At 38.5% G+C, this 13360-nt stretch overlaps 1 protein-coding gene across 1 annotated transcript in view; it reads left to right on the top strand.

The window, feature by feature from the left end:
• The first annotated feature begins 2444 nt into the window (after nucleotides 1-2444).
• The window catches only part of LOC110975554 (uncharacterized), a 62638-nt gene continuing 51722 nt past the window's right edge, over nucleotides 2445-13360 (top strand). The window contains exons 1-4 of the mRNA XM_022228129.2: nucleotides 2445-2600; nucleotides 3109-3293; nucleotides 4179-4283; nucleotides 11802-11912. Coding sequence (XP_022083821.2) covers nucleotides 3218-3293; nucleotides 4179-4283; nucleotides 11802-11912 — 292 coding nt within the window. The 5' untranslated portion in view covers nucleotides 2445-2600; nucleotides 3109-3217. The remainder of the gene's footprint in view (nucleotides 2601-3108; nucleotides 3294-4178; nucleotides 4284-11801; nucleotides 11913-13360) is intronic.

The following is a 13360-nucleotide window of genomic DNA, read 5'->3' as shown; positions in this document are numbered from 1 at the left end:
AAAAAAGTTTTTAATTAGTCAGTACCCAGCTTTATGATATATGATTATGTTGTACAACTTCCATCAACATTAAGATGTAAGGGTCCGGCGCTTGCCAGTGCTTTGTGGAATCGCTGCTGGTGCCAGGAGGGCCTACAGAATACTTATCTGGCCCGTCCACGTGTGACGTGCTTTAGTTGGGACAAATAATTCGAAGGGAAGTAATTAACCACGCCGTAATTGTATAAGGTTTCTGTATGGGGAAAAACCAACATCCATTACCTTGGATAATAGCAACATTTTGGGTATTTTTTGGTTCTATTGTAGCCCTTTGGACCTGTATAGAAAGTGCAGACAGACACGAAATAAAATGGAACGCATTCAACGGTAACGTGTGCATATTACTTCTTTGAAGAAATTTGAAAAAAAAAACACACTCATTAAAATAATGGTGATTATAAACATTAATAAGCCATTAAGGACAACGGAATTTCATGTTTGCCAGGATGGCAGGTCATTCAAAGTGACAGTTTATGTACAACTGGTATTCTAACACGGCACAAATAACGCTGCACTCACGTCTCATTGTCTTGGTTTATTCAAAGCCATGTTTAAATGGGTACACTTCAGGAGCTGCCTATCCTGTATTGGCCTGCGCAATACGTAAAGCCCCAAATAGTACCCATTTCGAAAAGGAGCCCTAGAGATAATAAAATGTTAAGAATTATTGCCGATGGGTTGGGGAGGAAGCGCCTATTATTTCGAAAGGAAACTGGAGCAGTGTTAGAAGAGTTATGTATTTTGACAGCGACTGTAATGTTGATGGCAGTAGTCAACTTTTTTACGGTACCACAAAAGTGACATGATTTCCAACTAACACCTCGTTTCGTTTCTCTATAACCGTAGTGAAAAACAGTCATTGTACATTTGAAACATACTTTCATCCCTAGCTGGAAATGAATTCAGAATAGTGTAAAACTCACTAAGATAAAACGTTCTTTTTCATAAAACGACATTCAACGGAAAACAAGTTCTTGGCTTTATTCATCCTTAGGGATTCCACAGCGCCCTCACTTGCCACTCTTGGAGTGGCCTATTCAGTGAATTTGTATACACAGTATTCTCTCCAGCAGAACTACCCCCTCAACGATTTCCAAGGTAAAGTTATAGCAAATAGACCGTATACCAGACAGATCGCACTGTTTTAATGACGGGTTTTGCCCTTACCACGACGTAGGCCAATATTCATAATACTGTATATTTGGTATAAATACACGACGGTGTAATGTCAAGACCCGTTCTTAAAATTAGAATCTGCCCTGACACAAAGTACATGTACATCTTGAAAATGTCAACTGTCTTGGCAGATAAGTGCAACGCCCTCATAACTTCCGGAATAGCAGCTACTATCCGTGTATCAAATCAGTTGATGATGACCTTTCCCACGGTTGATATCCTTGGAAATCAAAGCCGGGGCTAATGCACAAATTATCCATGCAGATGAAATGTCTTTATACTAGCTCTTTTACTAACTCCAAGACTACCAGTGTGGCGGTCTGAGGTGTCTCCCGGTCTCAGCGGTCCCGTCTGACGTAGCCGGACATTTCAGCACGACACAAGCATGGTCTCGTTGGTCTTCCGTGCTGAGCGGTGCTATTATCTTTGGTGTAGGCCTGTGTACAGTACACGTCACGTAGGCCTACAACGTGAAGCACGCATGGACTGCACTGCTCAGCACGCCACTTTAAACGGACGACTTTCCCGTTGTTGTTCGCAGAGATGGCGTGACGTATTTTACCATATTTGGTAAGGGGGACCGCTGAGACCGGAAGATAGCTGAGACCGCCACACCGGTCCCGTGGTACAGACATTTTGGGTGAATGGTGTGCTGTGGCGAATACAGCGAATGGTTGAATGTTAGGCTGTGGAGACCCCAGTTCGGCTTACGTGCACATCTTCCTGGCACAGGTGTAGCCAGTTTATGACTCGTTCAAAGAAACCAAAAACTCAGTCCCCATTTATCGCATTGTTTGGAGCTAGCCTTCCTTTGAATTCCTGATGCCGCCTTGAATGCAAATATCAGAGAATAATGAACTTCTCTCTGACACAGTTTTTAATATTTTTGAAAAAAAATCTACAAATGTATGTCGAATTTTGTTTCAAATTGCAATTTCAAAAGCCGAAAAGTGGACACCAACTCTCCCAAAAATGCATAATGGCCCGAAAACAGTAACGCATTGAATAAAATCTCCAACTAGTTTAAGCGCATACAAAGACGCAAAGACAATTAAGGCTGCCCTTGTTTTGTATGCTCCATGAAAGCGATCGTAAACAGCTGTATTTGGTTTTATTTGCGAAAACGCGATTTTACATCGTGCAACGTAACCGTGCACCCAACGCTCCACTGATTTGAACACAACGAACCTGTTGAGTTTCTTGACCCAGAACTTGCCGAAGTCCTTGACACTCACTGTTGAATATAATGGCCGCGTCATGACAGCACCAACCGATTTGCTGAGTCAAATCTAATATCCATTTCTGTGCGTCATGCAGACACTTTCATTCATCGGCTGTGCATAACAACTCGTCCTATGCTGAGTCAAATCATCGAATGTTTGTAGGTAAGGTTGACCGTGATTTGGTAGTCTTCTTTCTTGCACACGGACTAGTGGCGGAATTTAACTCCACTGGTCAGAGTGAAGTCAGATGCAATTATGACTATAGAGCACTACTTTCGAGAACGTTGACACGCAGAAAACCACTCGTCTAGACTATTTGACACTGTTCTTCAACCTATGACCTTTTTCATTTGGCCTTCAAAAATTACTGCAGTATCATTTTAAACAAACTTTCACCTTCTACTTTAAGCCACTCGGACCACGTCCGTCCTCTAAACCGTTTGTTTCATATTTTTTCTCTAATGGACTGGGAATTGCCCTTGTTCAATAGATTACCTTTGAATACATGCGAACTTTACATTAGAAAAAAATCGAGTAAATGAACATGACTCGGAGAGAAGTAATCAACTACCCTCCTGGACTATGATGAAAGTACCTGGCCTCACCTGTGCTGAAATAAACCATAAAACACCTCCTAAATCATTAACAAAGTACCCTCACTTCAACCCAGGTCACATCGGACGAACAACCTCGTAAAAATCACTGCCGTTAATAAAAGGCTCAGGTGGAGACTGACAGCAGCGGGCACAGACGTCGTTTACCGTGGGGAGTAAGTGGTTATGGAGCCGGCGGCAACTCTGGTCCAGCGCGCTGTTGGATTCGTAGTTCTTTTGATCTCTTTACGCTTCGTTTCAGGTAAGGTGAATTGAAATATAACCGCAGTTTAAGACAAAGGGCCGGATTCTGCGGGTTTTCAACCGGAAAAGAGGAGGCTCTTTGTTTATTTTAAACTTGGCATGCAAAGGTATTCACCTCGCGTAGATCTTTTAGGCTTCAGTTCAGTGCGACAGTCTCTGACCTTAAATATCACGTTCCCTTATTGTTAACATTTACGCGGGTTAACCCGTTATGGGAAAGGTTGATATTTTTGTCCTTCCTGTCCTCAAAATGTGACTTTGGAACGTCTAGTTTCCATACCGTTGATGCTAAAATTAAATACAAACGAAAGTAAAGAATGAGGTCAAAGGCTTTGGTAACTAGCACGCATGCGCGTTGAGATGTGCGCTTAACAGTAAACTGATGATCAAATGAAAAGACATAAGGAAAATGAATAGGGATTTTTTTAAGGAAACAACTCTCCCTTAACAGCCCAAAGTCAATTTTAAAAACCCAACTTTCTTTCTCTACTCCTCTACCTTTTCCATGTTGTAGTGTAATACATGCAGTCTATAATGTCTTGGGCTAAACATTACTCTTTGCATCTTTATTTTTGCGACAGGATAGTTTTTGCAACGTTTTGCAATGGTTTAGAGTCCATTTTATCCTTAGCTGTTGGTAATTTAGGACTAGCGAGCAATAAACATGCTAAAAATATAAATACCTGTAAATGTATTTCATGTAGAAGTTTCTTTTTAGTCTTTCCTTTTCTCAGCAGATGCTAGTTTTTTTTATTCCGCGTAAATCTGTAGTTCTAAAGAGCCATTTTTGACCCATACTCGACTTGCCCAATTTCCTTGTCTGTGCTTTTCCGTCACGATTTTAAGACTTTCTCATGATATTTTAAAAATTGTTCCCTTTTAGCTATTTACGACTGTTACGACCCTCAGAGGAAAGAGTACTTGGGAAATTCGACCGAATTGGCTTTCTGTGTGGACTGTGAATGTCTACCTTGGCCTGAGGAATACGGTAAGGTTGAGATATTTATACAATATGCATCAGATAACATGTTCGTATTTCCCTTGAAACAAACCTGACTCATTTCAGTAGGTTTTATTGACCTATCACTGATATCATCGATCCAGAGCTTTACACTTTATTATTTGAATAGAATCGAAAAAAAGAAGATACGAGAGAACCTTTTCGTATCACTAATAATTGCAAGTGGGAGTTTACGTCAGTGTTAGCTTAACAACAAAAAGCAAAACAATCCTTACTGCTTGGCGATTCTTTTTTAGGCTGTGCAGCCATCGTTGCGCAACTCTAGTTTTTTTTGCCAATTTCAGCAAAATTCAATTTCATGACCACACATTCGGTTCAATTCATTATAATCCAATCTGGTTAACATAGGGCTGCATTTCGTTTCCCCGTCGCCAAGAGTGCATTTAGTATAAATTATTCTATTTTGAAAAAAAAAAAGACATTTCAAAATTTAGATACAACTTTCCGTAGAGAATTTGCGTTGATAGCTATCTATACCTATGTCTACATTCATTCTGAGCATTTCAACCGACAAGTTAACCAAATCGTAGAAGCCAAAATAGGGATATATTTTAACACAAAGACAAAAGTTTTCGTTTCGTTTTCTGATGCATTCATTCACAAGTCTGGTCTGTTGTCCCTTCCTGAAAGATCATCTTTTATTTGCAAATACAAACTCATAAGAAAAGCTAGAGAAGCGAGCTTGAGGGTAGGTATGATGAAATAATTGTTAGAAGTTTGCTTATTGGATTTTTTACGGCCTGCTTTTCTAGACTAATCGAAAGGAACTTTTTTCAATTTTGAACTTCTATAGAAAGACGGCTCCTACATAGAAATCGAACAACTAAAATTATCGTTTGAAACTTAGGAAATTGGAGGTCAATGTTGGAGCTAATTTTAAAAAGTTTATTAGTGAACGATAGAATGAAAAAGAAGAGAAATCCCTCAGAAAACGCAGTATTCGAGTTCTTCCCCCTTCGAGTGTCCGTCTCGGTCTGAACTGGGTGACAGATGCACAGACAGCCAGCTTGTGTTCAAGCTTACAAGTACACATGCGCGACACTCAAGTTCCCATAAATCTTGTCCTTTGTGCAAAGCATTACTACTTCAACATTTAAAACTGAGAGGTCGCAGGGCCATAAAGGTAAAAAACAAATATTGTTACAGCACGTATCTGCAAATGCAGGAAATATAGGTGTGTTATCCACAAGATGCAGAAACGCGGTTGTGCCGTAGATAAAGAACTAAAAACTAATTTATTTCAGATTAATTCACTTCAGTTAGCATTTTGTATCAACAACAACAACAACAGCAGCAGCAGCAGCAACAACAACCGGCAGGTTGTTAATAATGTTATGCACTTTCAACAGATTCATTTGTTTGACACCCTCTTAATACCCCTTGAGTTTATCTTCAGTAATTGCTTTAGGAATAACATTTCTTAGCAGCTAACTATTCTCATTGTTATATCTTGGGAATCTTCACCCTCTTTCAGAAACTGCTACGCAGAATGTAACGTCAATAATGTGGAAATGTTAAGCATGACCATTATTGCATTCTTGTAGAAATTACAGGTGTTGTAACACAACAGCAAATTAACCTGAAACAGCATACAGCTATTACGAGCAATCTTCTCCCGGTGTTTTCGACAGAATCCGTTGCCCCCCTGAAAATATATCAATTTCAATACTGCGTACGTGTGTGTAAATGTTTGGCTTTGTAGTATAGCTTGGAGTTCGGTTTATTAGATATAAGCAGCTGTATAAACGCAACGAGAGTAGTCATTTTCTTATAAAGACCATTGAATTAACGAAATAATACTCAGTCTTTTCTTTTGTATTACTACACATTTCTTTCTCATGGCCAACCAGATTTGGCAATAGTATACAGCTAATGGGTTTGCTACGGGGACCTTAAATTGATCTATGATTTACATATTTTGGGCCATAACCCAGGTGGTTATATTTACTTGTTCTTCGTTAATAAGTATCCATTCTTATTTCTTTCGTTAAAACAAAGTGAGCCGCCGAAACGTATTTATTTTATAAAAGAAGACCGCATAATCTGGCTAAGTTAACCACAGAAAACCATTTGAAGTATCATTTTTTTTTAAAAAAGCTTCGACCAAGGTTGTGCTTCATTGTAGGAAAACCTCTTTCAGTATTTTCGCACTTTTTATGATACAAACCTGATCTGTCTTTCCCAAAAATATCTAATCTAATATGGACAGTGACCGGTGATTTTGCTTTGAAACTTTTTTGTTTCTCTAAAATCGTCCCTAGCTACTGAGGAATATTGATATAGTGTGACCTTGTTTGTTTCATCTTGCCAGTTCCCTGACATGGGAGGAAGATGACTGCTTGATTATCAACCAATGACATTTGCGACTGGCAGACACTATTTCAACAGGCGTTTCTAATGAAATATCACAACACATATACATTAAAGAGACAGCACAAGGCTTCCATTAAGCAAAAAGCATTTCTGTCGTCCCACACCATGTTGCCCTGCGTTTACCAAAGCATCAATCATTTGACAAAAATGTTTTATCTCGATATACAGATAGCTAATCATAACCGAGGTAACTGAAATTAATTCTGACAGATTTAAAATATAATTTAACAGTGATCACCCTTATTAGAAAACGTACAAAAGCCGCAAGCGAAGCGCACGTTCTTCCTGAAAAAAATAGACGTGACAAGATTGAGTCCAATTAAAATTCGTGTAAGGTGTTGTGCACTGTAACTGTATGCCGCTGAACTTTTACCAAAATCTTCAATGTGTCATAGAACAATCGACAGCTGGCCAAAGCTGAAATAATTTAACCCTATCCTAGATATGTAGAGATTTCATGATTATCCTCTTGATACCTGGACTATTTTACGATAAAGTGGCCATGCAGAATTTAATCTCTGTATATTTACTTTAATATGGTTCCTGTGCATTATGTTAATGTGCCTGTTTTTTGGTAGGGGGAGGTTAGCGGGTGTAGTTCAAGTAATCTGAGATGGAGGATCAATCTATGAGAAATTTTTGGAGGGGACATTTTTTTTATTTTAAAAATTTCTCAGTAGGGGAATTCTAGCATGAAATCGTTTAATGGCCGTTTTGGCTTTGAGAAGAAAGCAAAATCAAGTACTTCCTGCACAAAAGAACACCCTTTCATTTACATTCATTTTGTTGAGAACAATGATATGGAAAAATGATTTTACAAGAATTCCCTAAAAAAAATGGTTTAAGTATTTCACTTTAATGCCTATAATGAAAACTTCAACGAAGCGCGAAGTCAGCCACGGAGTACATTGTCCCTTGGACAGCTTGAAGTATTTTCTTCATCATCTTTTCAACGATTCCAGACTTTTTACCTTTTCGATACGTACATGGTGAATGATATCAATGAATTACTTAATCGTCCCAAAGACACGGCCGCGAAGACTGATGCCAGGTGGAACAATTCCTGCATTAAAAAGCCTTCTCATGCAGAGACAAAGTATCCCATACTCTAGACACTTTAAAACCCTGTTTGCGTATACAACACGTACTTGTTTCGCATTGTTATAGTTGAACAGTGAAGAGCGTGACCTCTCCTTGATACCTCTTTGTAATTACGGCACTGGCGCTGTAACCACAAACACTTTACAAGGATGCATTATACCACAGCGTGACTTTAATTTACCTGAGGTGTCATTTTTAACCCCCTGCCCACTAATTCCACTTTTCCAAAGCGTATAGTTAAAATTGTATTAATTTTTCTACAATTAGTTTGGAATTTCCCCGGGGAAAGGCGCTGTTTGGATTATAACTGCATCCATATTTGTTGTCCAAGGAAACTCTGTCGGCACGATTTTACTGTCTTGTAGAGACTTCGAATCTCCTTTGTATGTCAGTCAACATTTTTTGTTCTGTGTTTTGGTTCCGGCACATGGTAAATAAATTAAAATTGTTTTGCAGTTCCTTGTCAGAGGTTCCAGTAGAGAGCAGCTTGGACATTGGGCCCCGGGGCCAGAGAACATTCACTGACTCAGATTAGTATCCTTATTTTTGAGGGATGCTCTAAAACTGGCAAGAATTATGTAGGTACAGGTTCTAATAGAGCATATTAATTAAAATATGGGGAAATTAAAAATTTAGGTGGTTTCCGGGAAAAGTTCATTAATTAAACGGAATTGCTTCATTAAAACTGTAACAATTCCTAGAATCTTTAGAAAGTTTAGCATTTTATCTGCCTTGTTTTATACTTTTAAAATACAAAGAAATTACAATACTTTTAAAACACAAATGAATTAAAAACCCTTATGCATAATTTAGTATTTGGACAATTATTATGGATATGGCTGCACTGCAATGCATCCTCCTAGATATAGTGTCGAAGAGAATCAGACATTGACATAATTTTCCTATCGACGGCAGGAAAATCAATAGTTATGCTGCAAATGACGAATGCAAGAGTTTGATTAGTCCAATCGAATTTATAGAATTACTGTTCACAGCTACAAAATCTTGCGTACATGTTTAATGTGAAGGAACATGTATGTTTGTACCTGAACCACTACCGTTAATGCGCCCAATCAATTTGAAGCACTCGTACCACTGGATACAAACGTTTAATATACAACTCGCCAATCTGTGGTGAGCGAGCTTTCAAGATAGGGCAGTGTCCTACGCAACATGACCAGCACTGTTTTTCGCTCTTCTAAAGGATGCGCTTTGTCTAATGTGTTACAAAAGGGCGCTTTGTCAGACATGATCTAGTTAAATTTAGTTTTAGTTTTCTGTGACGCGCACTCCATCGCCTCAATTACTTTGGCCACTGTTTTCTAATCAGTACAGTCCAGTCTAAACAATTGGTGAACTTCAGATCACATGTAATTTACATAATGTGCAACACACACAAAAAAACCAATGCTCAGAGAAGTATGCTGGAGGTTATTCAATAGAGACAAGTACAAGTTCATCATGTACCAGATGGACGACTATGAAAGATATAAACTGAACCATGAAAACGTGCCAGAAGATATATAAATTGCCTATAACAATATTTTGTTTACAGAGCAATAGTCGGTAGGCTTAAATGTAAGCTTGATGGGTCGACGTAGAAAAAACGAGCTTCAAATCCTGATCCTGAGTGACCAGCACTAGCTTACTGATATTCACGACCTTAAAACGTGGTTCAAAGAAGAAGAAAAATACCTAAAAACCTTCTTAACCGGCTACTTTTAAATAATAATTCCTCAAGGCAAATTTGTAAATATGTACAATAAAAATAACTATTTCATGAGGTCTGTCACAATAAAATCGCCATTCTCTTATAATCGTGGCTATGAAATAGTTCCTGTGGATACTTGTGATATTCCTTTCTCTATTGTCTTCTGTTACTTTTGTACTCTTATATAACATACAAGAGTGGCCCAGAACCCCAACAGTGGTTGAATGATAATGACGACAGTAAAAGCAACCTCGACACAATACTTCAAACAGCATCGTCCTCACACCTCCACGCACAATACACATTCCCCAGCAATTTAACCTTTAGGGAAGCGCTTTGTATATTCATTAGTTTATATTTAAATGAGAATGGGACTGGAAATAAGTATGAGTCAATGAGTTGGAAAGTGCTGAAAAGGGTGCTGAAAGGAGAGTGAAAGGTATGGGAGTTGTCCCCATGATTCCAACCTGAGTGGACATGCCGTCAGTCTTCTCTGCTGCAGCGACATTTGGTTTTTTTACTATGGCAATTCAGGCCTCAAGAGGTTTTTTCTCCAAGATCAGACTTGTGGACAATTGCAGTAGTGTTTGGATAGATCTCCAGGCTGGTTTTCCCAAGTAAAGTACAAATTGATTCTGTTTTAACTTTGGCGTGAGGGAGACAAGTCAGTGACTCAGATCATCAACCGTAAGTGACGAAATTATTTCGATACTTTAATTACACAAGAAGAGTATATTATTTACCCTATCATTGTACTTTTTATTCTGAGATTCACCAGGATTGAGGACTGAATCTAAAACTTTGACTGTTTGGGATTATTTAGATTGTCTAATATGTTGTTTTAATACCTGCTGTACGATTTAGAGAAGTTAGCCTCACTTGAGATCATAGGCGTTGAGTCCGTAGGCATACCAAGCTAGATTTGTTACATTTTGTGGAGTAATGATATAAGAATCGAATCGTTGATTTAGGTATACATGTATTTGAAAAATGACTCAACATTATTGCAAGAGTTTATTGAAATCGAATATTTACAGGTGTTCTATCCTAGATGGGATTCCTTGTTGATGAAGCGCGGCGTATGGAGGTATCTCTACAGGCTCTGGAGAGACGAAAGCGGGCTTGTAAATGAGGAATGCAGCTCAAAGTTTTGGCAGAATGTTCAAATTGGAGTTGGTGCCTCGACCACTTTTATGCCTGTATTTGTGCTGAGAAACATTTGATGCTGTAGACAGTGGCGTATTGAACCTGTTTATTTCAGATTATGCATTGTAAAAGTGAATTAATTAGCTTGATTTAAGTGTGATAAAGTGCCATAAGAGGTTTGAGTGAGTTCCATGAACAGACCCTCGGGGAGCGAAGCTACAGATAATTGTTGTAGTATGTTGTTCTATTGGTGTCCTAGATTTTGATTGATTCCATTAATACAGTAAAGTTGAAAATGTTTTATTCACATTTAATTTGAAATATTGTGAACAAGTTGCAATTCTTGAGTAGATTAAATCGTTTCGTTTGATGTAACGTTTACTTTAATTTTAGTCATGGATTAACTTTGCTTTAATACTTTGCTGATACGTAATTTCTCTTGCAAGTGCACACTCAATCTTGAGGTGTTGTTTTGGGATTTTAATATAATAAATCTTTCAGATAACGGCAAAAGAAGGCGTGGACGTTCTTTTATATGTCATTGTCTTCGATCGTGACATGCAATGACCAGTTACTTCATTCTATTTATTTCCTTTGTTGTGGTTTGGTGGGATCTTTCTGTTTTCCAGTTTACTACCCGATGGCACTCCCTGATATCAATAAATAAAAAAAAGGAAATGTATGGCCCCCTCATTTGCCACTTTAAAACTGGCACTTTTAATTTTGTGGCACTTTTAGTCAACAGGACAGGTACAACAACAACAAACCCAAAACAAAACTGCTGCAGTGTTTTCCAAATACGCTAAGTGTAATAGTAACGTTTTATTTTGTCACCAGAAGAAATCATCTCTAAACTTCGACTCTTGCGATATACATGTACCAAGCAAGATACGGGACGGAGGGGTACCCCCCTTACCTGTCTGATCCATATACACACTCTAGACTATTGTTACCTAGCACATTACCACAGAAGTCTGTAAAGAATTCCTGAGATTCCGATCAAACAATGACCAACACAAAGGCGGGGGGGGTCTCTCCATCCCGTATTTGGCTTCAAATGTCTTGCGAAGTTGGTAATGCTTAAGGGCAGTTTCTGCTATATGCGTGAGGCACCCAATACTACAATGGGTTTGTTTGTTTGTTTTTTTTTGTAGGGTTCACGGAGAATTATTGTCGGTTTGTAGATGGTGTGGACGTTCCTCGTTGTTTGGTGGATAACTACTTAGGAGTCCATCTTGAGGACTGCAACGTTCCTTCGTGTGATGGTAAGTAGAATACCCACATTGCACTCAGAGTTGGTAATAACCAACGGTGTATAATATATACAGTCAGGGCCAGAACGTTAACGGGGGAATTAACATCTAATTCTAAATAATATTTTTTTAAATTACTATTTTGGGACCCAACAGCCAAAAAAAAAAAAAAGCATTCATCAAGGCCAAATAAAATTATCGATTTCTGGTCATCAGCGCGTGCAGCGCCGTAGACTTGCATGTCGGCAAAATAGAAAAAGAAATATTTCTTATACGGTAAGAAACGATGATCAGAAGTTGACAAACTTGTCTAATCGACTGGAAATCTGCTGCTGCGTAATTTTAATGTGTTTTGGATTGCGTACGGTTGAGGGTTATGTACAGTGAAGGGGTCTCTCTAGATCCCCATACATTCAGTCTGGCATTCTTTTTCAGATGACGTCATTTTTGTATTTACATCCGGGAACCATACAAACGAAGCCATCTTATGTCACGTGTGCATGTACAAACTGAAAGGGCTTTTAAACAGTGCAGGTGTTTTAGTGTCCGGCGTTAGGCCTATGTGCACATGCAGTCGCAATGGACATCGCTCGTTATACATTTCCAGAAAAAAAAGATGAGGGTATAAAAAAAAAGGCGCGCCGCCGCAACAGTTTTTGGAACCAGCTCCTGACGAGAAATCGGAGACGTATTTTTTTCGGGGGGGGGTTAAAGTCCCCTAATTTCATGATTTTTGCACGGTGTATTTCACACAAGCTATAAAGCCTCCTTCAAAATCCTTCAAAACGCAAACATTGCAGACCAATTTCAATTATTGCTTATGAACAAACAACAGTTACTGCAGAATGGCAAATGCAGTTTAATTTGCCTTCATGCAAAGCCTTTTAGTCCACAGCAGCGGTCAGGCGTATTAAGCCATCAAATATGGCGTGAGAGCCAGGAATCCATTAATTTTGTTAATGAAGCAGAAGGCTGAATTGATGCTGTTCATTTCCTCCCCTTTTTTTCTAAGTGCATCTGGTCGTGACGGACTGTCCAGTGAACAAACTTGGATTTCATTCCCTCTTCAAATTTGCAAACAGGATTTTTATTAAAATTGTAGTAGGTATAAACTAAACATAATCTCTCTATAACTACCTCTCAGCCAAGGCTTATTTCTCCCCTTTTGTTAAGACACATAATATACATTTGAAATATCATGGTCTAATAAAGGTAAAAGTAAAACAAAAATCAAATACAAAATTTTAAGCATATATCATGTATTGCAGATTTTTTTAAAAGAATGAACAAACAAATAGGAAAGCATAAAATATAAACAAACAACCAAACAAGCATACCCTCTCATAAGTGCACTTATTATTCCGCCAAACCGACATATGCAAGTAACGCCTACACTAGGACAGGGGGTTGTGCAGTGACAGAAGTCTGCAGAATAACTGCTCCATCATTCACATACTCGT

The sequence above is a fragment of the Acanthaster planci genome, linkage group LG20, assembly GCF_054643075.1.
Source record: "Acanthaster planci isolate LZ-2023a linkage group LG20, COTS_SCS, whole genome shotgun sequence".
Taxonomy (NCBI): domain Eukaryota; kingdom Metazoa; phylum Echinodermata; class Asteroidea; order Valvatida; family Acanthasteridae; genus Acanthaster; species Acanthaster planci.
The sequence above is the reverse complement of the archived record's forward strand: the minus strand, read 5'-3'. Positions and strand labels throughout refer to the sequence as shown.